The 21,454-nt window shown below is 42.6% G+C and overlaps 1 protein-coding gene across 17 annotated transcripts in view; it reads left to right on the top strand.

The window, feature by feature from the left end:
• Positions 1-21,454, top strand: part of NIN (ninein) — a 98,577-nt gene that overhangs the window by 3,949 nt on the left and 73,174 nt on the right. For all 17 annotated transcript variants that reach the window (XR_007412317.1, XR_004818095.2, XM_049113152.1 and 14 more), the window contains exons 3-4: positions 5,883-6,086; positions 18,070-18,151. Coding sequence is in view for 15 of the 17 variants with exons in the window: in XM_049113152.1 (XP_048969109.1) it covers positions 5,904-6,086; positions 18,070-18,151 (265 nt within the window). In the remaining 2 variants the exon portion in view is untranslated. The remainder of the gene's footprint in view (positions 1-5,882; positions 6,087-18,069; positions 18,152-21,454) is intronic.

Raw genomic sequence — 21,454 nt, 5'->3', positions numbered from 1 at the left:
TGTATCCACTTCATGTTGGCCTTATGTTGGGGACTTCATTATTCCAGCTGTACCTCCACCTCTTTTCCAGTCCCAGTTGGCATTGTATTCATCAGCCAGGGTTGCCGAGCGGAGCGCAGTAACACAGATCTGTAATGGACATCCCTGTCAGGGGCTGCGCATTTTGGCAGCCCTGTTTTGAGTTATTTGGAAGGAAAATGCTCCAAATAGTTCTCAGTATGGGTGGTTATTGGGTGGTAAATGTTTTGATAAATGGCTCTGTGCATCTGCCTCTTATTTATCCATCCCTAGGTTAAAACTCCAAAATATTGCCACACTCGCCCTTCTATTCCAACGGAATTGTAAAGGCTTTCTGTCAGTTTGATGGGGAAGGTAGATGGTGAGGAGAGGCCCTGGGTTGTGGTAGGCTTTATAAAATTGGAATTGTCCTTTGTGATTTGAAGGAGGAGTTGTCACTCAAAACCCAACTTTCTTCATCTCTGAGTAAGATTTCTGTCTCTGGTGGGTGTCTGTAGGCTTTAACTCTGGAAAGCATTGATGGCACAGATTAGACATACTTAAGTGTTCTGAGGAAGTAATTTAACAATGATCAATTTCTGGATTGTGCCCACTGTTGAAGATAGGGGACTCTTCCCGGTCACTTTTATTAAAAAAAAATGCATTTCTTCTTTGCTCTAAATCCCAACTCTGCTTTGGAAAAAAAAAAAAAAAGAGTGCTTGTTCTGTGTATCACTATGCCTTATAGGCTATGATTATTCAGTAAATGGTTTAGAGAGGTAGGGAGGAAGAAACCCCACCCTTCCCCTCACTCCAATTTGGAGGAGTTTGTGGCCATCAGGTTTTCATGGTGGTTTCTGGTACTTGGTACTCTTTGTTAGCTGATTAACACATGAAGGTAGAGATAAGGGATTTGCCTTGATGTCATTTCAGTGGTTACATTCGTGTGTTGTGTGTGCATGCATAGGATTGAGAGCATAATTTATAGAGTCCAGAGTTCAGATCTCAGCTCCACCCCCATATTAGCACTGTATCCTTGGACGAGTTGCCTGATTTTACATCTTAAAATGGGATTATGATGTCTACTTTAAAGAATTAGAAGGATTAAATGAGATCATTTATGTGAAGTACTCAGTGTAGGCCACACTTAGAGTAGGTGCTCAGAAGTTTAAAAAAAAGTTTCTTCTTAATTCCAACTATATTTCAGCCTTTCTGCTTTTGTTTGATGTTAAATGTATCAGTAATCTGCTTTTTTTTTTTTTCAGGTTTTTTTTTTTTTTTAATTTTTATTTATTTATTTATGATAGTCACAGAGAGAGAGAGAGAGAGGCAGAGACACAGGCAGAGGGAGAAGCAGGCTCCATGCACTGGGAGCCCGATGTGGGATTCGATCCCGGGTCTCCAGAATCGCGCCCTGGGCCAAAGGCAGGCGCCAAACCGCTGCACCACCCAGGGATCCCAGTAATCTGCTTTTAAAGATGGAGGAGGCATGGAGTCTTAACTTGCTGCCGCTAACTATTTATTTATTTATTTATTTATTTATTTATTTATTTATTAAGATTTTATTTTATTTACTCATGAGAGATACAGAGCGAGCGAGAGAGGGGCAGAGGGAGAAGCAGGCTCCACGCAGGGAGCCCGATGCGGGACTCGATCCCGGGTCTCCAGGATCAGGCCCTGGGCTGCAGGCGGCGCTAAACTGCTGCGCCACCAGGGCTGCCCTTATAATATTATTTATATATGCATTACCTGCTCTGTGCATTCTTCTCTGTGAGGCATTCCACAGCCTCTGCTCTGCTTCTCTGAAGGCCGATCTCTGGCTGGTTGACTAAGTTACCTTTCTTCAGTTTACCCCTCCTTTGTCAGTCGCTCCTGTTTTCTTAGTGGTTTTCTCAATTCTACTCTTGTATCAACTTTCTCAGGGACTGTCCTGTCACTTGCTTGCCATCTTTAACCCCCAAGACAGCCCTTTCAGATAGGTATTATTTTTTTTATTTTATGTATTTATTATTATTATTATTATTATTATTCATAGAGATGCAGAGAGAGAGAGAGAGGCAGAGGGAGAAGCAGGTTCCATGCAGGGAGCCTGAGGTGGGACTCGATCCCGGGTCTCCAGATCACGCCCCAGGCTGCAGGCGGCGCTAAACCGCTGCGCCACCGGGGCTGCCCTCAGATAGGTATTATTATCCCTATTCTATAAACAAGAGGACTTTGGAGAGTGTTTAGTTTAGATTCTCCTCCAAAGTCATGTCCTAGAATTCCCGCCCCCACCCCCACCCCCACCCCCAAATCCCTGCAAATGCAGCTGAAGTTTATGAATCTATTGGCTTAATTACTAACTCCTTAAACTCCAGCCAGTTCTGGATGCTACAGTTTGGGATGGATTCTGGCTTTCTACTGCTTAGTTACATCTAAGACTGAAAATGCCTTTGAAAAAAAGGGTTGGATGGGGAAGGAGAGGTGTGCTTGTGGAAGAAACAGGCATTTTAAAGTCTTCATATGCTCATTTTATCACTCATTCAGAGTAAGTTACCACTCAAGGGATCTCCCTACACTGTCAGTCCATGATGTTTACTGGGTCCCTGGTGTGAGGAACAGACTGTACTATGCATTTGGGGGAGGATGTAAAAGAAATGAGTTGTGGACCTTGTCCTTAAGGAAATTTCTGCCAAGTGAGGAGAAAAAAATTCTTGCACATGAAATTACTCATGAACATTTGGGGAATAATAGCAACCAGTAAAAATGCATTCTGTGCCAAATGAGGACTGACAACTTGTCACCATATGTAACATCGTTTGGATGTTTCCGTATGCTCATTTGTTCCGCAGATTTGGGGCTGTTTTCCACCCCTTCAGTCAAAAGAATGTTTTCTGAAGCACAGTGTCTTGGGAAGGAGGGAGATGAAATAAAGAGATAGAAAAGGAAAGCTGCTGTGAAGAGATTGATTTAGTGAAAATCCAATGACCTCCCAAAGATCAGGGAATGATAGTTTATGAAATTCAGAGCTATGGATAAGATCAGGACTTTGCAGTACATGATGAGTTTTAGGATTTTCTTTCATTGGTCTAAATGAACCTATCCCCGCCCCTTAAAAATAATTTGAAAAAGAGGAAATGTTAGAATTCTTTCACTTTTGAGTTTGTTTTTTTTTAATGCAAAATCAAGTGAAAGTCGAATAGGCAGCCTTTTATGAAGTTGGTCAGATTGTAGCCTGTAAACCTGGGACTGTAAAACCCAGAGTGGGGCTGAGAGCTCTCGCAACCCTGAAAATCCCAGCACACCTGGGTGTTCTCAGATCTTAGCCAACAGCAACGTGCAGACTCTGAGTAAATCTCATTAGCTAGGCATTGGCCCTCTCTAAATTCCTAACTTTTGTGGCTTTGCTTAACACCTTGGTGTTTCTTTTCTGATGCTCTGATGTTTATATAGCACTCTCAACTTATTTTGAAAACATTTGCATGGTGATTAGTTAACCCAACAGACCAACCCTGGGAAGGCAGCCAGAGCCCGCAGCACCTTAGTAATAGAAAAGCTGATAATTAGAAGACCCATTCTCCACTTCCCTCTCTCTCTCTCTCTCTCTCTCTCTCTCTCTCTCTCTCTCTCACACACACACACACACACACACACACACACACCCGGACCAGGAGCCTGGATCTAGATGGTGCTACATTGCTTTAATGAGTGGCCTCAGTAAAAACTGAAGAGTGGTGGAACTATTTGAATCCACCTAGTTCTGCTGAAACTCTTGGGATGGTCAAGACTCTGTTTTAGCTGGTAGTATTTTGAACAGTGTCTGTGGGAAGAAAGCACTGCCTAGAGTGGCACTGACGTGTGATGGAAGCTTCTCTCGTTTTCAGTCCTGTCCATGTTCAACACCTGAACTTGCATGTTGCCTGTGTTTCCCATCTGCTCTATGAACATCACCTCTAAGTTAGAGAGTTCCCTTACTCAGGGCTTTTTTTTTTTTTTTTTTTAAGATTTTATTTATTTATTCATGAGAGACAGAGAGAAAGAGAGGCAGAGACACAGGCAGAGGGAGAAGCAGGCTCCTCGCAGAGAGCCCAATGTGGGACTTGATCCTGGGTCTCCAGGATCATGCCCTGGGCCGAAGATGGCGCTAAACCACTGAGCCACCAGGGCTGCCCACTCAGGGCTTTTGTTAAAGGTGCTGCCTTTTTTTTTTTTCCTTACGATTTTATTTATTTTTTCATGTGAGACACAGAGAGAAGGGCAGAGACCTAGGCAGAGGGAGAAGCAGGCTGATGTGGGGCTCCATCCCAGGACCCCGGGATCATGACCTGAGCCAAAGGCAGACACTCAACCACTGAGCCACCCAGGTGCCTCAGAGGTGCTGCTTTTAAAACTAGAATGGTGATTGCCAGGAGCTGGGGGAGGAGGGCAGTGGGAAGTTTCTCTGTGGTGCGTACAGTTTCAGTCATGCAAGATGAAAAAAGTTCTGGAGATCTGTACAACAACACAACATATAGTGAAGATTGTCCTCACACCTAACATTTTGTTAATAAATTTTTGTAAAATTTCATGTTATGTGTTTTTTTTTAATCATAGTAAAAAATGTATTGGCAAGAAAATATATTTTTTAAAGTGCTGCTTATAGTCAAGGGGCTGATTCTGAGAGCCTTGTTTCAGATGGCTGAGGTCACCGTCTCCAGGGTATACGCTGTGTTTGGCTTTATTGCATCATGGTGAAGGGAGCTTCAGATGGGCAGGTTTCAGGCTTATTACTGGAAGCCACACCACATTAAAAATTAAATACTGTGTAAGCAAAAAAACCCCAGATTTCACTCTTAAGATAGGAGGAACCTAGAATTTCATAATGTATATTTTTAGCAAAAATGATTCTGAGTTCATCATGAGTCCATGTTTTTATTGATCCCAGGAAAGGTAGAGAAACAGAAGGGTTGGGGGTTGGGGGTGGTCCAGAGGACATAAAACAGGTTGACCAGGTGTGCAGATGTGAGATGGTCTGGATAAGGGAGGTTCCCTGAGACTCTGTATGATTCGTCTGGTCTGCGGCTCCTCTGAACCTCATAATCTGAAAGCTTGGAGTAGTGTTTTCCCCTTTCTCTAGGCAACTAGGCATTACCTAAAGCTCCTGGGGACTAAAGTGAGCTTCAGGGACTGCTCTTCCTGTCACACCTCATGTAATTGCACCAGTGAAGTTAATTGTGCTGCTTTTTGAGGAACTTGTGTAAAAGGCGTGTGTCTCATGTAAACAGGGAGGTGGTTTTGTATCAGACATGTTCATCTAGTGCTTCTCGCAGCAAGTCTTCAGGCCAACAGTGGTGGGGGGCATCTAGGCTGAACGATGTGGAACTAAATAGGCTGGCCACAGGGGTGGGTTGCAACATCTGGGCAGGCGGGCTGGAGCTCGCCAACTTGCATGGAAGCTCAGGCCCCACAGCCTATTGGTCTACCAAGTAGTTTGAAAGCACTGAGTATCCGAAGTGGCCTTTCACCTTCTGTAAGTCCAGGGCCAGATGATCTGATAGGAGAACTGCTCTTTTGGTCTTGAGTTTGAGACTGGCTGCCCGCCTGAAGACCAGGCAGGAGAGGAGACTCCCTCATTCTGGTAATGTTACCCCGCGTGACCCGGCCTGTGGCTGTGGCCCTGGTGTGAGTGCCTGTGGGAACTGGGCTGGCCAGGGCTGGCTCCTGGAGAGCCCTACCGTCTTGCTGGGGGTTGGGGCAGGGGATGGCGGGGGCGGGGGGCAGCATCACCTCTCCTGCCTGCCTCCACTGAGGTCCTGATCTACCAGCACCAGGGGCCAGGCCACACAGAGCATTCCTGAGGGGCTGGCCAGGGCACGGGTGGGATTCCCGGGGCTGCCACAACCCGCCCTTGTCTCTGTTCCACACAGGTGAGCGCCGTGGGCTATGGGATGGATGAGGTGGAGCAGGACCAGCATGAGGCTCGACTCAAGGAGCTGTTTGACAGTTTTGATACAACGGGCACCGGGTCCTTGGGACAGGAGGAACTCACCGACCTTTGCCACATGTTGAGCTTGGAGGAGGTGGCCCCCGTGCTCCAGGAGACGCTGCTTCAGGACAACCTGTTGGGCAGGGTAAGGTGGGGAGGGGGAGAAGGCAGGCAGCGGGAGGGAAGTGGGTGCAGCTTCTGTCAGGTGCTGGCGGGGCGGGCGGGGGTAGAGTGTGTGCAGAGCACGCGTGTTGCAACTTGCTTCTGACATCCTGGCTGTGTGTGCCCCTAGCTGCCAAGCTGATAAACAGAGAAAATGTAATGGCAGGACCCAACAGTGTGGTTTGCTCGTGTTATGGAGGAGGGCCTGCTTGGATTTGTGCTCTGGAATAAAGGGGTGCCCTGAGCATCTTAGATGAAGACAGAAAAAGGGGCAATGAGAGCATGTTTTCCAATGCTCGTTCATTGTGGATCATTTTATGGCCTCTGCATTTATCATTGGGGCAGAAGGAGGGGACCACGATCTCCCTTGAAGAGAAGGAAAACACAGTAAGAAAATTGCCACTCACAGAATGAACGGATTGCTGTTATGACTTCTACTCCCAATAAAGCTGTTTCTTGTGCAGATTGCTTCTGGGGTGAAGTATTAATTAAACCTTTCACCTAGGAAATAAGACAGGAGGGTAAGTAAATACAGTGCAGGTTCATTTAAAACCCAGCACGACTTGCTTCCAGCAGGGATATGTGCTTATGCTGATGGTAACTTCTGCATTTGACAACAAATAGTCAGTGTTGTCCCCACAGATCAAGTCACAGAAATGAGTACAGGGTGAAGAGGGACCTTTTGAACTCTTGCTGTTAGTGGGAAGGATGTTCTCTCTGTCTCTACCTTATATTGTCTTTAGTTCTTATAATTCTAAGAGCATCATTTGTATGGCTTTGAGTCTTGCTATTGATTTTTTAGAACAGATGAAAGGAAAAGTGGGCAATTCTCCGAGCTCTGTTGTTGTCATTGATGACACTTTGTAGACAATGGTTTTTATCATGTGGTATGAAGTGGGGAAGGAGTTGTGAAATTCAGCTTTATTCCAGTGACTGAATTTCCTTTTTTTCGTTTCATTTTCATTGTCTCTTAGTTGACACGTTGACACGTTGGGTAAGTGACCTCAGATACAGCACGACGTATTGGCTGTCTGTGACACAAGACAGACGGGAGTAGCGATCATCCTAAAATGAATGTACAAAGGATGCTATTCTCAGGGGTTTGGCACTGTGAATGTCATGTTTATCAGGGCTCACACTTAGGAAAAACAAATGTGAGGTGTTTTACGAAACTGGAACCATCCTTGTTCACTCTGGGAGGGGAGGGATTAGTTGCTTGGGGATACATGTGGTCTCTGAAAAATGCTGAAATCTTGCTTCAGAAGCCATAGAAATGGGAGGTTTGGGGATGAAATCCTTTGCTCCTCATCATGCAAGGCACTCAAATGTGTTTTTCGTTCTGTCTCATTCGCGGACACCTTGGGGAGGCAAGGGAGTCTCGCTTCCCACTGTGGTCCTTGGAGATCTCAACCCTTTGGTATACAGGAGTAGTACCAAGAGTGGATCTGTCTCAGCGCTTATTAAAGCCTGAGAAGACAGATACAACCTCACGTTTCCTTGAGAGGTTGTCTCCGAGTCAGCGTAAATATACAACCCTCTGCCGTTAACAGATTGCACCTTGGTAGCACATTAACAGTCTGCTCTCCAGATGTTGCACATCTTTGCCCTCATTCAGCAAACTAAAACAAGGGAACAGTTATCGATTGATTTGTTAACGACTTGACACTATCAGCCCGCTTTTTACGTTTGCTATTTGCTTGTGAATAATGAATACCTAAGTGGTCTATAGCCTGATATTTACTTAGTGAGCCAGTGATAAAAGTTAAATAGATGTATGCATATTGATTTCATGTGGGAGGTCCCTGGTGACTGTCTTGAGAGCAGGGTTGGCATGAATTAATGCACTACTGTTCGATTTGCATTTTTTATGAAACGGAATTATTCTCCTCAGATGATCACATAAACTTGGCCATATGTTCTTAAGATACTCTATATGGTCTATAATTTTAAATTAGAAGGAAAAAATTCCTTAGGACTCACTGCAGAATTCTAAGTGCCAAAACCTTCATGATAATATTGAGTATGGATCATAAGTTGGAAATTTATAAGTTTCTTTTCAATGCCAGTCATCCTTCCTCTCTTTAGCAGGTATTTATAGAAAAACTTATATAAGAGTTCACAGTTTGCTTCATACGCAAGGACAAAGAAATAGCACGACAAATCCAAATATATTCAACTACTCATTAATTCAACAAATGTGTATTGTCGGGGTCCTGCATGTCAGGCATTCTGCTAGTCTATGGTATAGGTGCAACTTATTTATGTTTATCATAGATAAGGTTTTCCATTAGATTGGCTTTTGGATATAGTAATATCCAACAGCTTCCTGGATTTTTAGAGTTTAAATTTATCTTTAAATTTTAATAAGTAGAGTTTTTAAATAAAACAAAACTTCCAAGTTTACCTTTATTGGAATTGAGCTGAATGAATTACTTTTTTTCTTGAAAAAGATAAAAAGCATTGTTCTCCTCAATAAGAATATGAATATTTCTGTTTATTTTTTTCTTTTAAAATCCATCTGTAATAACTTTCTGTTTTTTCTTTAAGCTTAATATTTCTTTTGACAGTTAAGGAAAACGATTGAAATTGACTTGCCATTTTCATGCATTTTGCTACTAGGCCATTTACCCCCCAAATTATGTTTCTTTTTTCTTTTTCTTTTTTCCAAATTATGTTTCAATTCATCTATCTGATCTTGCTTTATAACTTGAAGTCGTATTCCCCAGAGCATGGTACTCACCATATAAGTGTTTGAAATACCTGATGATTGTGGATCACTGATTTGAAGGAAGGAGGACATTGCTGGTAGGTGTTTCCTGCTACATTATCACAAGGGCTCCATCCACATCTTGGTCATCTGTTAGGCACCTGTCAGGTGGGTGGGAGCCCAAGGCCAGGGACTCCTACGATACTGAAGACCTTTTAGTCTGGTCAGGTAATGTGCCTGGCAGCTGAATGGTCCTGAGAGCAAATATTACAAACATATAAGGAAACAGAACAGCATTGGCTTTCTTATTGAACCAAGTTTTCATCTAAGCAATTGATATTGGTCACAGGTGCTTCATGTTTTCTGTCTTTTGTTATTATTTTTAAAGATTTTATTTATTCATGAGAGACACAGAGAAGCAGAGACATAGGCAGAGGGAGAAGCAGGCTCCCCTCAGCGAGCCCGATGTGGGACTCAATCCCAGACTGAGGATCACGCCCTGATCCAAAGGCAGATGCTCAACTGCTGAGCCATCCAGATGTCCCCTTATTGTTATTTTTTAAAATTCAAGTTAGTTAACATATATTATTAGTTTTAGGGTAGAGTATAGGATTCATCAGTTGCATGTCACAGCCAGTGCTCATTGTATCATGTACCCCCCTTAATACCCATTGCCCAGTTACCTCATTCCCCCATTCATCTCCCTTTCAGCAACCCTCAGTTTGTTCGCTAGAATTAAGAGTCTGTTGGTTTTCCTCCCTCTCTGTTTTTATCTTATTTTATTTTTCCTTCCCTTCCCCTATGTTTATCTGCTTTGTTTCTTAAATGTGTCCTTTCAATTAAATGTTTTCATATGCCTCTCATTAGAAATCAAGACATATGATAGTCTACCTTGGTTTTATTGAAGCTGTTAGTTATATCATTTTAAAAATGTATTATCCTTTACTTAAGGAATATAGCAACTTTGAAACCAAACAGACCCCTGAGATTCTAAGGAGTTTCCTTGCTGTATTCTCTGATACGAATCTGGTTGCCGAAGTACTCCATGTCCTGGGCACTCTTTAGAATCAGAACAAGCCACCTGGTCACAGAACTCACAGTTGGCTTCCAAAGAGTCCCATTGGTGTGTGGACTTTGCTCATAAAAGGCACTTTGAAATTTTTAGTGTTAAAATCTGATAGCTTTACAAATAAATCATTTAGTGCAGTTTTCCCACCTTCATTTTAAAGTGCTTGGGGCTTCTTTTATAAATATTATGATTAATTTCATGTGGTGGATTTGCTTGTTTGTTTCCAGTCCATTAAAGCTTTTTAAGATTTCCTTCTCTTATGTACTTTAACTGTTTGTAAAGTTAATCAGAAATACAGAAGTACCTTCTGGCCATGATTATCTCAACGTGTGCTCTGTATGCAAAATTACGCTTGATCATCAAATAGTGTCTATTTATAACTACCCAATGTTCATGCTTCTGTTTCATATTATTAATCTGAGGCTCTTAATGGGTTGGAGGAAAGGATGGCAACATTTCTCATGGCATCTCTTGTTAAATGTCTGGAAGTTGCTTTATCTTCTTGTTTAACCACCATAGTTTAACCTGAAATGGTGAAAGGTATTTTCTGATTCCTATTTTGTCTTGTGATTCTGTAAACCATCACTCCCTTTCTTTACAACAGTCTCCGCTGGGTCTGAACTCCTAAGGGTCTGTGGTTCCCAATTAGAGACAAGAAGACGTTCTGGTTAAGAGGCTGCAAGACTTGCTTCTATTCTGTATTAGTACTTTGTTGCCAAACTCATTGCAAAATTAACTTTAGTTTGGCATGCTGCCAACCTCGAGCCCCTCAGAAGTATTTAGCCTGGAGGGAAACCAGGGTGAGGGGAGGGCTGTTGGGAAAACTAGCACGTCTCAATGAGAGGTAGGAACAGGTGTGGAAAGGCTGTCCTCTTCTACCTGCTTTATTTCAGTAATGACTGTCTCTTCCTCTGGAGAAAGTATGGTCCAGAATGCCCATTTGATTTGTGTAGTATTCCACCAATACTCTTATGAGTAGCTTCTTGTTTGGATAGAGGGGGCAGTTCTTTAGTGTCCATCACAGATTTTATTTTATTTTAAAGATTTGTATTTATGCATGAGAGACACAGAGAGAGGCAGAGACATAGGCAGAGGGAGAAGCAGGCTTGCTGCAGGGAGCCCGATGTGGAACTCGATCCCAGAACCTTGGGATCACAACCTGAGCCAAAGGCAGACACTCAACCACTGGGCCACCCAGGTGCCCCTTCATCACTGATTTTAGACTTTAGTGTTCATCTATATGGCAGAGAAACCTTGGAACCCAGAACTTGGAGAAGTACATTGACCTGTCCAAGGTCAGGCAGCTCATTTCAAGCAGCAGCCAGATAGAAACCCAGATTTCTCCATCCCTGAATTTGAATGTGTGTCTTCACGATCTCCTCAGACTCCAGATGTGCAATAATAAATCTCATTCTCCACACCCTCCTGCCCCCACTGCTACCACATCAAGACAGTGTATAGCATTAGAGCACAGTGTTTGAAGTCAGACTCGGATTCAAGTACTGATTCCTGCTATTGTTAGTTCTATGGGCATGTTACCTTATATAGTCTGAGCCTAAATTTCCTCATCTGGGGGCACCTGGGTGGCTCAGCGGTTTAGCGTCTGCCTTTGGCTCAGGTCATGATCCTGGGTTCCTGGGATGGAGTCCCGCATCAAGCTTCTCATGGGGAGCCTGCTTCTCCTTCTGCCAATGTCTCTGCCTCTCTCTTTATGTCTCTCACAGATAAATAAATAAAATCTTAAAAAAATTTTCCTCATCTGTGTAATGGGAAAAATAATACCGTCCATCCAAGATCGTGATGATGGTTGAATTATATTGTATGTGTCAAAGACTTAACATAGAGCCAGCCATACGGTTAATTACTATGTTCTAGTCTGCCTGTACGCTTCTCTCCCTCCCTCCCTTACATACCCAGAATGGGTCTTTGATAAATAGTGACTTCCCAGTAATGATTTCCTGAGAAAGCTCATAGGAGTAGAAAATGGATTTGCTAGAAATTCTCTTGTGTGGCAGCAGTTTACATCTATTTCCATTTATAGGCAGGGCCTCTTGGATCACTCTTGGAATATGACTTCATACAGTTGCTTTAGGTTTGGACTTGTCTTTTAAAATGGACTTCGCCTCCCTTCACATTGTCTGCAGTAAATGACCACAATAACTTGCATGCGTTATTTAGAATAAAATCTTTCACAATTGTCTTTCATTATGAAACTGTGTCTCTTCTCTTTTGCATAATCCTGTAAACATCATTTTCCCACACAGTGATCTTCTGAAGAGGCCCTATTTTCTCTACCGATTTCAGCTAGCACTTCATGTTTTGAGTGTTCTTTCATCAATTTCCCTTTGTATTGTTAGATACGAACCTCCTTGGTGTGATGATAGTTACACGGGCCTTTGTCTCGTTTAATAAGATCACTTGGTTGAACACTTGGCTTAAGCCTCTCATCTTGGGGCTGTTTGAAGTATTGCCTGCACACATGTGGAAACTGTATTTGATCTCTGTCATTGCATGAGATGATTTTATGCAACATTAAGTTCCTTATTCTACTTCCTGTTGCAGGGTTTTTTTTTTTTGTGTGTGTGTGTGGTTTGAAGTAACGTTTCCTTCTTATGGGGTGCTTGACTCTCTTTTTTTCAGAAAGGCAAGTTGTGTTTCTAAAAAAGCATTCAAATGAAATTTGGAGAGGAAAAATAAGGAGGTAAATTTCTATTAAGCGGTGGTGACACATGACAAAAAAATCAGACTTGACTAGTCTTCCTGTTAATTTAGTTTAAATGTCATGTGTGTTTTTAGCCCATCACATAATTTTCCCATTGCTGCAAACTGCCCTTTGAGGCATACAAGATAGAGGAATGCTTGTAAAATGAATGGCAGCAATTATTATTCAAATGAGGGGGTACCAACCAGGGGATGCACAGCTTGGAGGCTTGTTACCGGGTGAGATTTAATTGCATTGTGTATTTGTGGGGATTTCTAAATTTTAACATAATGCAATGGTAAAGCTCCCTTGGAGGAGAAAAATAGTACTTACAAATTCTAGTTCCCCAACTTAGTGAGCCCATTGATGCACATTTCTTCCCGATAGAGGGCATTTATTAACATTTTGGTTCTGGGATGTGCCCTAAGGGGCTCTTCCAGCATATCAGTATTCAGGAGCATTGTAGGAAAGAGCAGTCACCTGCCTCTGTTATAGAATTATCTTCTTGGAAGATGAAGATGTGGAATTTACTGTTATTTAACGTGGAAGGTCTAGTGTCTGTCTGCCCCTGTAGAATGGAAAATAAAGATCAATTTAAGACTTAAGGCTGCTCTAGTTGTTTTGATCAGCTTGCCATGTTTTCATTCTTGGATTTTTAGGGGTGTGTGGGGAGGGGAGGGGAAGAGGTCCATCAGACAGATTGCTGGATTATGAAGAACCTCCAAGTTAATCATGTTTAGTCTTTTACAGACCCTTCTTTAAAAAAAATGTGGCTGATTTAATAGGTCCATCTCAGAAACTGTTAAGCTCTGCCTGTGAATATCTTAGGGAAGCCAAAAATCACAAAGCTGTCCCACCAGCTTGTTCTTGTATCTCTGGAAGCACTCACCAGGTTCTGCTTTACAGGTGCTAATCTACTTTCTTCTCTCCCTTCCCCTTCTGCCCTCCCACAATCAAGATTCTTTCCAGATTCTTTACCCCTGGGGTCCCAGTGTACTGCTTTACATGGGCTTTGTGTCAAGTTGAGTATGTAACGGAGTAGCACAGGGATTTCCCTGAGAGGCCAGACCAGCAGTGAAGCATGCCTGGGGCATGCAGGGCTGCTGGGCTTTGCTGAGTCCAGTCAGAAGTCCTGGGTTCTGCACGTAACCCCGAGACTTCAAGAAGGGAGGCCTCTATATCTAGCAAGGCACATCCCTTCTTTGTGCTCTGTCTCCTCAATTCTACAGGGAGATGCCTGCTTTGACTGACTCACGTGGGTGTTGTGAGATCAAATGCCCGGGAAAGCATGAACCTGCAATAATATACCTGCTCATCTCGTGTTATCCAGGATGCACATTAATCCAATTTTCTAACAACTGGATCCCTTACCCCATTTAGTGACAGTCTTAAAAATAAAGTTAACCATTTGGGATTCCAAACTTTTTATTAAACATCATAAGGTGCTTTTCTTGATTATTTAAAATCTTTTTGGTCAATCAGTTATTTGTTTATATTATAAGAGCCATACTCCCTGCACTTCCTTACTGGCACATAGATCCTTGTCTCAACACTAGATAATCCTAGCCTATTAGGGTTTTGAATGCATGTCTTTTTAAATAGTTGGTATAGTTTTGCGTGCGTGTGTGTGTGTGTGTGTGTGTGTGTGTGTGTTTTAAGGTTTTATTTATTTATTCATGAGAGAGACAGAGAGAGAGGCAGAGACATAGGCAGAGGAAGAAGCAGGCTCCCTGGAGCCTAATGCGGGACTCATCCTAGGGCCCCAGGATCACGCCCTGAGCTGAAGGGAGAAGCTCAACCACTGAATCACCCAAGTGTCCTTGGTGTAGTTTTTAAAACCAGGTTTTTTTAAGTGTAAAAATTATACTTTATTTTTGCTCGAGAGAAGATAGTTCATGTCTTTACTCAACCCCAAGATGTCAGCAGTTACTTCTGAGGTATTTACCTCAGAGCACTCCTCTCTCTTATTTTCTGCTTCAATCTATACTGGGTTGGGAAGCAGGAAAACAAAGCTTATAATAAATCAGGTAAAGTGAGAATAAATCACTCCTGAGCTGGTTTTATGGCATTTTCTATGAGAAGAATGTGGGCTTTCTGATGCCTTCCTCAGCTTTGGACATAACTTGTTTGTTTTCCAACTGTCTGCTCTTCCATTAACTGATAAGCAATCTTCATATGAGATGAGGTTTTACTACCTCGAAGGGTGGTGTGTTTGTATGAGGCCTCAGTGTCCCTACAATGTGGTGTAACAAAGTCTTGGAAGTTGAATGGAATTAATATCCAGATTATAGGTATAGGTCATTTTTCAGAGGGAGTCAAATTGAGGTGCATAGACTCCTGGCCAACCTTCCTGGCTAATACTCACTGAATGGAACTGTGTAAGGACTAGATTCAGGAGGGCTCTCTCTAATAACCTCTGTCAAACCTTGGACCTTTAGAAGACCCAGCAGAGACCCACAAGTGAAAGATAAAGGACTTGAAGTTTTCAAGGCAAGTACCTCCTTTTCAAATTGGAGCCTCTTTCTGTTCAACCTACAACAGGCAAGGAGAGACCAAGGTTTCCTTCAGGTCATTACCATCAGTATCCTAAGGGAGAAGAACACCCCTCTCCCTCCCTGCCTGCCTGAGCTGAGGTCCCTAAACACGGCACACTGGATCAGTTCCTCTCATGTTGATCAACTGTCTGGATCCTGGTGTGGAGGCAAGACCCCTGCTGTCACCCACAGCACTTGGGTATCTTGGTTTCTTTCATGGCCAGTTGCTTTGCTTGAAAATGTGGCCATTTCTCTGGAAAAGTAGAGGAAACAGTCATGCCATATACCTATCAAGTGATATTAATGATCACTTGCTGAGTACCTGATAACTCCCTGGAAATTCTAGACACCTTACATAACTTTCATTTTAATTTCCTCATGCCACTGTGAGGGAGGTGTCATTATAAATAACATAAAACACATGCAGTGCTTTTAACACATTAGCTGCCCAGGCTCCCTGTGACGTTCCTGAGAAGATGCACTCTGTGATGCCAGGTTCTCTGTTATTTTGTTCATGGCTCTGTCAGCAGGGCCTAGGATAGTGCCTGGCACATGGCAGCTGCTCAATAAATATTTGTTGAATGAATCATAAAAATCATTAGAAATCCCCATTTTTACACATGTGTGAACTAAAGCTCAGAGAGGTTTAGTAATTTAGCTGATTTGGAGCAGGAAGTAAGTGGTTGAGGCAGGGTCAGCACAGAGCCTGTGCTCCTATCCCTCCTACTGATCGCCTGAGAGGAAGGAGTGATTCTTTTTTTTTTTTTTTTTAAAGATTTTATTTATTCATGAGAGACACAGAGCGGGGGGTGGGCAAAAACATAGGCAGAGGGAGATGCAGGCTCCATGCAGGGAGCCCGATATGGGACTCGATCCCAGGACTCCGGGATCACACCCTGGGCCAAAGGCAGGCACCAAACCACTGAGCCACCCAGGGAGCCCAGGAAGGAGTGATTCTTTTTTTGGGGGGGGGATTTTATTCTATTTTTTTATTTTTATTTATTTTTTTAATAATATATTTATTTTTTATTGGTGTTCAATTTGCCAACATACAGAATAACACCTAGTGCTTATCCCGTCAAGTGCCCCCCTCAGTGCCCGTCACCCACTCACCCTCACCCCCCGCCCTCCTCCCCTTCCACCACCCCTAGTTCATTTCCCAGAGTTAGGAGTCTTTATGTTCCGTCTCCCTTTCTGATATTTCCTACCCATTTCTTCTCGGAAGGAGTGATTCTAATAGGAGGTAGTAAATGCCTGGCAAGTGTCCCTGGTTGGGAGAGCCCTTGAATATGTGCTGCTTGTGGACTGGCTGATTGGGAAGATGGCTTTGCCCCTGTAAACAGGAGCCAGGATGCCACAGTGCCTGAAGCCCACACTCAGACTTTGGGCAAATTAGCAGGACATGGCCCTCTTCCCTTCTGCAGGCTCCTTGGTGATTTGTCTCTTGTGAACCCTAATCAACACCACTTCCCTTTTTGCAGTTTCTTAACCTTTCGTTGATTGCAGGGCCCTGGCTCCCTAGCAGATGCCCTGCCTCCCTTGACAGATTTCTTTTCTTTTTAAGAGGGAGAGGAGCCAGGGGAGGGGCAGAGGGAGAAGGAAAGAGGGAATCCCACGCAGACTATCTGCTGAGCGCAGAGCCCAGCGTGGGGCTCAATCTCATGATCCTGAGATCATGACGTGAGCTGAAACCAAGAGTCAGACAGTCAACCCAGTGAGCCACCCAGGCTCCCCTGCCTTGACAGATTTCTGCTCTGGCTTTATGGAGTATACTGATTTTTAGTGTATACTATCTAAAGGAACATAATTTTAGAAAGTAGTTCTAAGTGATCCAAATGGATGTGGCAGAAAAATCACATATACTTTGGGAGAGTATGGTGCATTGCAAGCATATACAATTTTATGACATAGGAACCTCAGTGGACTCCTCTCCTTTGTATCAGTTCGCATGGGTAAGGCATTTGCTTTCTTTCCTCCATTGTTTAGATTACTAATGAGGTTTGCTTCTTTTTCCAATGTAATTTCGAAGTGGTTTTTATCTGTCACCTCTATTTAAACTTCTAGGCAATGTTTTGTAATGATGTCCAAAGAGACCCATAGCAACACAAATATCAAATTTACTGACTTTATATTTACGTATGGGCTTCTATATAAATAGGTGCCACATTATCAAACTAGAATTATGGCAAAAAGAAATACCATCTTTCCCTTCTGCACCATGGTGAGATCACATAAATTTAAGTTACAGAATATACTTGGCTATGAAGAAAACTCTTTTACCCCTTCAACCAAAGCAATATCCCAATTCTGAGTAGTTACTTAAATAAAACTCATGCTTTTCATCCTTCCATCAAGGAAATTGTATTTTTAAGAATTTAAGAAAATGCTTCCCAAGTTTCTTTTATTCTCTGTGTTTGTTATTGGTTTCTTTCTGTTTATAGAATCACAGGCACCTTGGGAGATAAATATTATATACCTGCCTCAGGCAAGACTATATTCAAGTCATCCTCAAACGGTCACAGACTCTCTTCTAGAATGTCTTTAGAGACGAAAGCATCTTTGGAGCATTGTTTCAATGGATCATTTACTTGGGAAGTTTTTCCTAATATCTAACCTAACATCTTGTGGTCTTGTTCAGAAAAATAAAAGGAGTTGAGCTCAAAACAGATCTTTTTCTGAGTTTACAAAGAGGGTTTTGCTCTATAGCTTTCCCCCTCGGGGTTGAATAAATATTGATACTAACGTTAGTGTTTATGACATTGGGATGTCAGAAATGATCAGTCCACTTTCCCTCCAGTGCTTTAAAGAAACGAAGAAAAGGGAACAAAAGCAGGTTATGACTCACTTCAAGGTTGTCAGGATGTTACCAAATGGTTCTGGTATCTTGAAGATGGATTTACTTCCTTAAGGCTGTAGAAACTGTTTTGAATTTATTTTTTAATTGTTTATTTTTAGGTGCATTTTGACCAATTTAAAGAAGCACTAATACTTATCTTGTCTAGAACTCTGTCAAATGAAGAGCACTTTCAAGAACCAGGTAAGAGCATTCATTATCTTTTCTTCTCTATATTTTCCTTTAAAAATTGTCCAGGGAAGAATTCAGGGACCTTGAAGCATGTCCATGAAAGATTTGGGCATCTGCCTTTTACAGATTAAACAGTTATTTCCAGTGACTGGTCTTTTGATATTATCTTAAGAGCCTTGCAGCTGTCAAACACTAAAATGGGGCTTCCCTACCACAACATAGTATTATAGAACAAATAATTGGATTGTTCTAGGCAATGTGTCAGATGGCATGCCAGTAACTCATTCTTGGAATGAGCAGAGTGAAGCCGAACGATGCTCCCTTTATCCTACTTCCGGTATACATGGAAGGATCTGAGTTGGGGGGAGGATTTTGCCTGAAAGAAGGGTGGCCAATCTAGAGATAATCTCTTTTAGTCTTAGTAGGTGGATAACACTCTACTATAGATGTTATCACATTATATTGTAATTGATAATATATATTTCAAGCGATAGTTCTTGAGAACCATGTTCATTTTTGTATTTTCAGTGTCGAGTAGAATGCTTCACACGTAATAAATGTTCAACGAATGTTAAAAAATAAAAGACTTAATGTTACACGTCACTGTTTTTTTTGAAACACCATAGATTATAAGACATCATTATTTTATGTATCTCTGAAAAGAAATTTTTTTTTGCCAGCTATAAATAGTAAAATGCCATTGATTATAAGACCTATCCTAATGTCAGTGTTCAAATCTGGGGGTGTGGGGTGTCTTGTGGTGTTTGTTGGTATTTTTACTTATTTAAGGTTGTCTTTCATCTTGATAACAATAGTGCTTGTGAGTCTGTCTTAGGATCAGTGAAATATGGTGAATATTTAAAGGAAAGTCTAAATAGGGCTGAACTTTGTATTATACAGTCCAATTTTATCCAGTTATGGGTTGTCAGGCTAGGGGTTGGCTATAAAGGAGTGTGAGGAGATTTTTGGGGTGATGAAACGGTTTCATATCTTGATTGTGGTGGCAGTTACAGGTAGGAGTTTTCCAAACCATAGATTTGGGCACTAAAAGAGTGAAATTTATGGTGTGAATTATATCTCAATAAAACTTATTTTTAAAAAGATACCAAAAATATAGTCCAGTTTTTGAGAATGAAGAGAAATCATTAACATTTTGTCACTACAAAGACTCCTTCAATGTGACCTATCTAGATAGAGCACAGATGGGAACTCATTTCTTCACTGGTGATCTAGTTCTTCATTATACTTTCTGGAATGCTCAAGATTTGTGTCACATGTATGAACATTGCATTTAGCAGTGTTTTGGATTCGAGATCGAATCTCCCCTTTCTGCCTATTGTCACTATCCCTAAGAAGGTTATCAACAACTCTGGGGCTTGCCAGAGTTCTCTAGAAGCGCACAGTGAGCTGGTGGGGGAGGTTATTGCCTTCTGGGGATTTTCTAGACTGAGAATGTCTGTAGAGATCACCACTGCTGGAACATGGGCTTTTACTCTTATGAGGTCCCACATTTTTGTTGTTATTTTTAGGGATCCTGAGTGGTGCTCTGGTGACATGTCCCCATTTTAGTTAATAAGCGCCTCCGTAACCTAAGCGTTAAGTCTGTTGTTGTTCTGTTGTGTGGATCATGTGCCTTTATGTGGGTTTGGAATGGGCAGTCCTGCCACTAGCCCACATGATCTTTTTGCTGCCCTTTCTTCAAAACCTGTGCTGTCACCTGCCGGAATATTCTCGTAATAAATGTACGGTTCTCTGGTGACCACAGATGTGAGGGGTACCACCTAGAGTTGCTCAGTGTTGGGATGTAAATAATAGGAGGAGAAGGAGGTAGACAAAGGCTGGCTGAGCTTGGTAATAGCCGAAAAGTAACATTTATGAATCTAGCTCCAGATGGCAGTTTCAGAGTTATGTGTGTGCCCCACTGCTGTGCAGGTTGAGACCGTAATTTGGATATGTCTTCCTGGACAACACACAGAAGGGATTTTATCGTTTCTCTGTGTGCTCCGTCCTTTGGATAGGCTGCAGCAAACCTTCATCAGGTTTGCTGATGAAAGCAAACCCCCCAAAGCAGTATAATGAAGCAGCAAAGTACTTATCAGGAGCATTTTCTGCAGCCTTTACGCGCCTCCCTACCCCCCGCCCCCCCCCCCCCCCGTGTTTGGCCTGGTAGAATGAAGTCTAGGATTGAGCCAGCACCTCACAGAGAGTCTGTTATCTCCTAGGAGTCGTGAGTCAGCCCTGCCTCCCACATTCCCCGCTTTGCTCCTGAGCATCTCTGCTTTTTCTGTCTGTTGCCCGTCTCTTTCTGGCCCTTCCAGTTGTTCCTGGGGATCATGCAGTTCTTTCCACTGAAACATTCTCCCACCCACTCGAAAATGTGATTCAGCCCCCACAGGCTCACTGCTTGGCTGGCGAGAGACAGAGAAAGAAGGATCAGGACTCAAATGCGGTATCAAGAGTCCACCTGAGTTCACCCCCCATTCCCCTTTATGAAGATAACTATCCCCTAAGTCATAGACCAGGTCATCATGGGGCTGGAGAGAGTGCTGACATGGATGAGCACACGAGGCCCGAAGAGGCACATTGCTTCATTGATGTCTCCCAGATGGCCACAGAGGAGGATGGTGACACTATATCACCAAGGGGGGCTAGTCCTCTCTAGGAAGCTCTGGTTTCAGAATGTTAACCCCCAGATGGATGAACGGGGGGCAGACCCAGTCCTCAGTCAGTACAGCCTGGCCAAAAAGATCCTGACAGTTGGCCAGAGTCAGCAGGAAGGAGTGAAAGAGCAAGTTTCACCTGATCATTAGTGACAGGAATGGCCGTGCCTACAGCATTTGTTGGCTTTTTGGTACTTAATTCAGCTTGTACCGTAAGGGCCAGACCTGTGGTATTTTTGTCTTATCCTTTGAACTCAATAGGCCAGCTAGACTTTGAGAGAAAAGATTGCCCTTCAACTATGGAAGGTGACTGAAAACAAAATGGGGCCACAGTGCACAGCCTTTGAAACAGAATGGGTCACGAATGGCTATTTTATAACACCCAAGGTTTTAATAAGTTAAAAATACCAGATGCTGTACCAGACTAAAATATAGAAAACCCAGCTTGATATGGTGGAAAGGCCCTTGAGCCAGGAGTTATAAAATACTGGCTCTGCTTCTCTAATTGGGTGGCTGTGTATATCACCACCTCTGTGGTCTTTAGTCACTTCATATATGAAAGAGGTTGTCCTGGAAAATACTTAAAATCTGTTCAGCTCTAAGAGTCAGTTGTGTCATCTCTGAATATTGAAATGACCTCTAAGTTTATGAGAAA

This window comes from Canis lupus, chromosome 8 (assembly GCF_003254725.2).
Source record: "Canis lupus dingo isolate Sandy chromosome 8, ASM325472v2, whole genome shotgun sequence".
In the NCBI taxonomy this organism is placed as follows: domain Eukaryota; kingdom Metazoa; phylum Chordata; class Mammalia; order Carnivora; family Canidae; genus Canis; species Canis lupus.
Note: the sequence above shows the minus strand (reverse complement) of the source record. Positions and strands in the feature narration are given on the sequence as shown.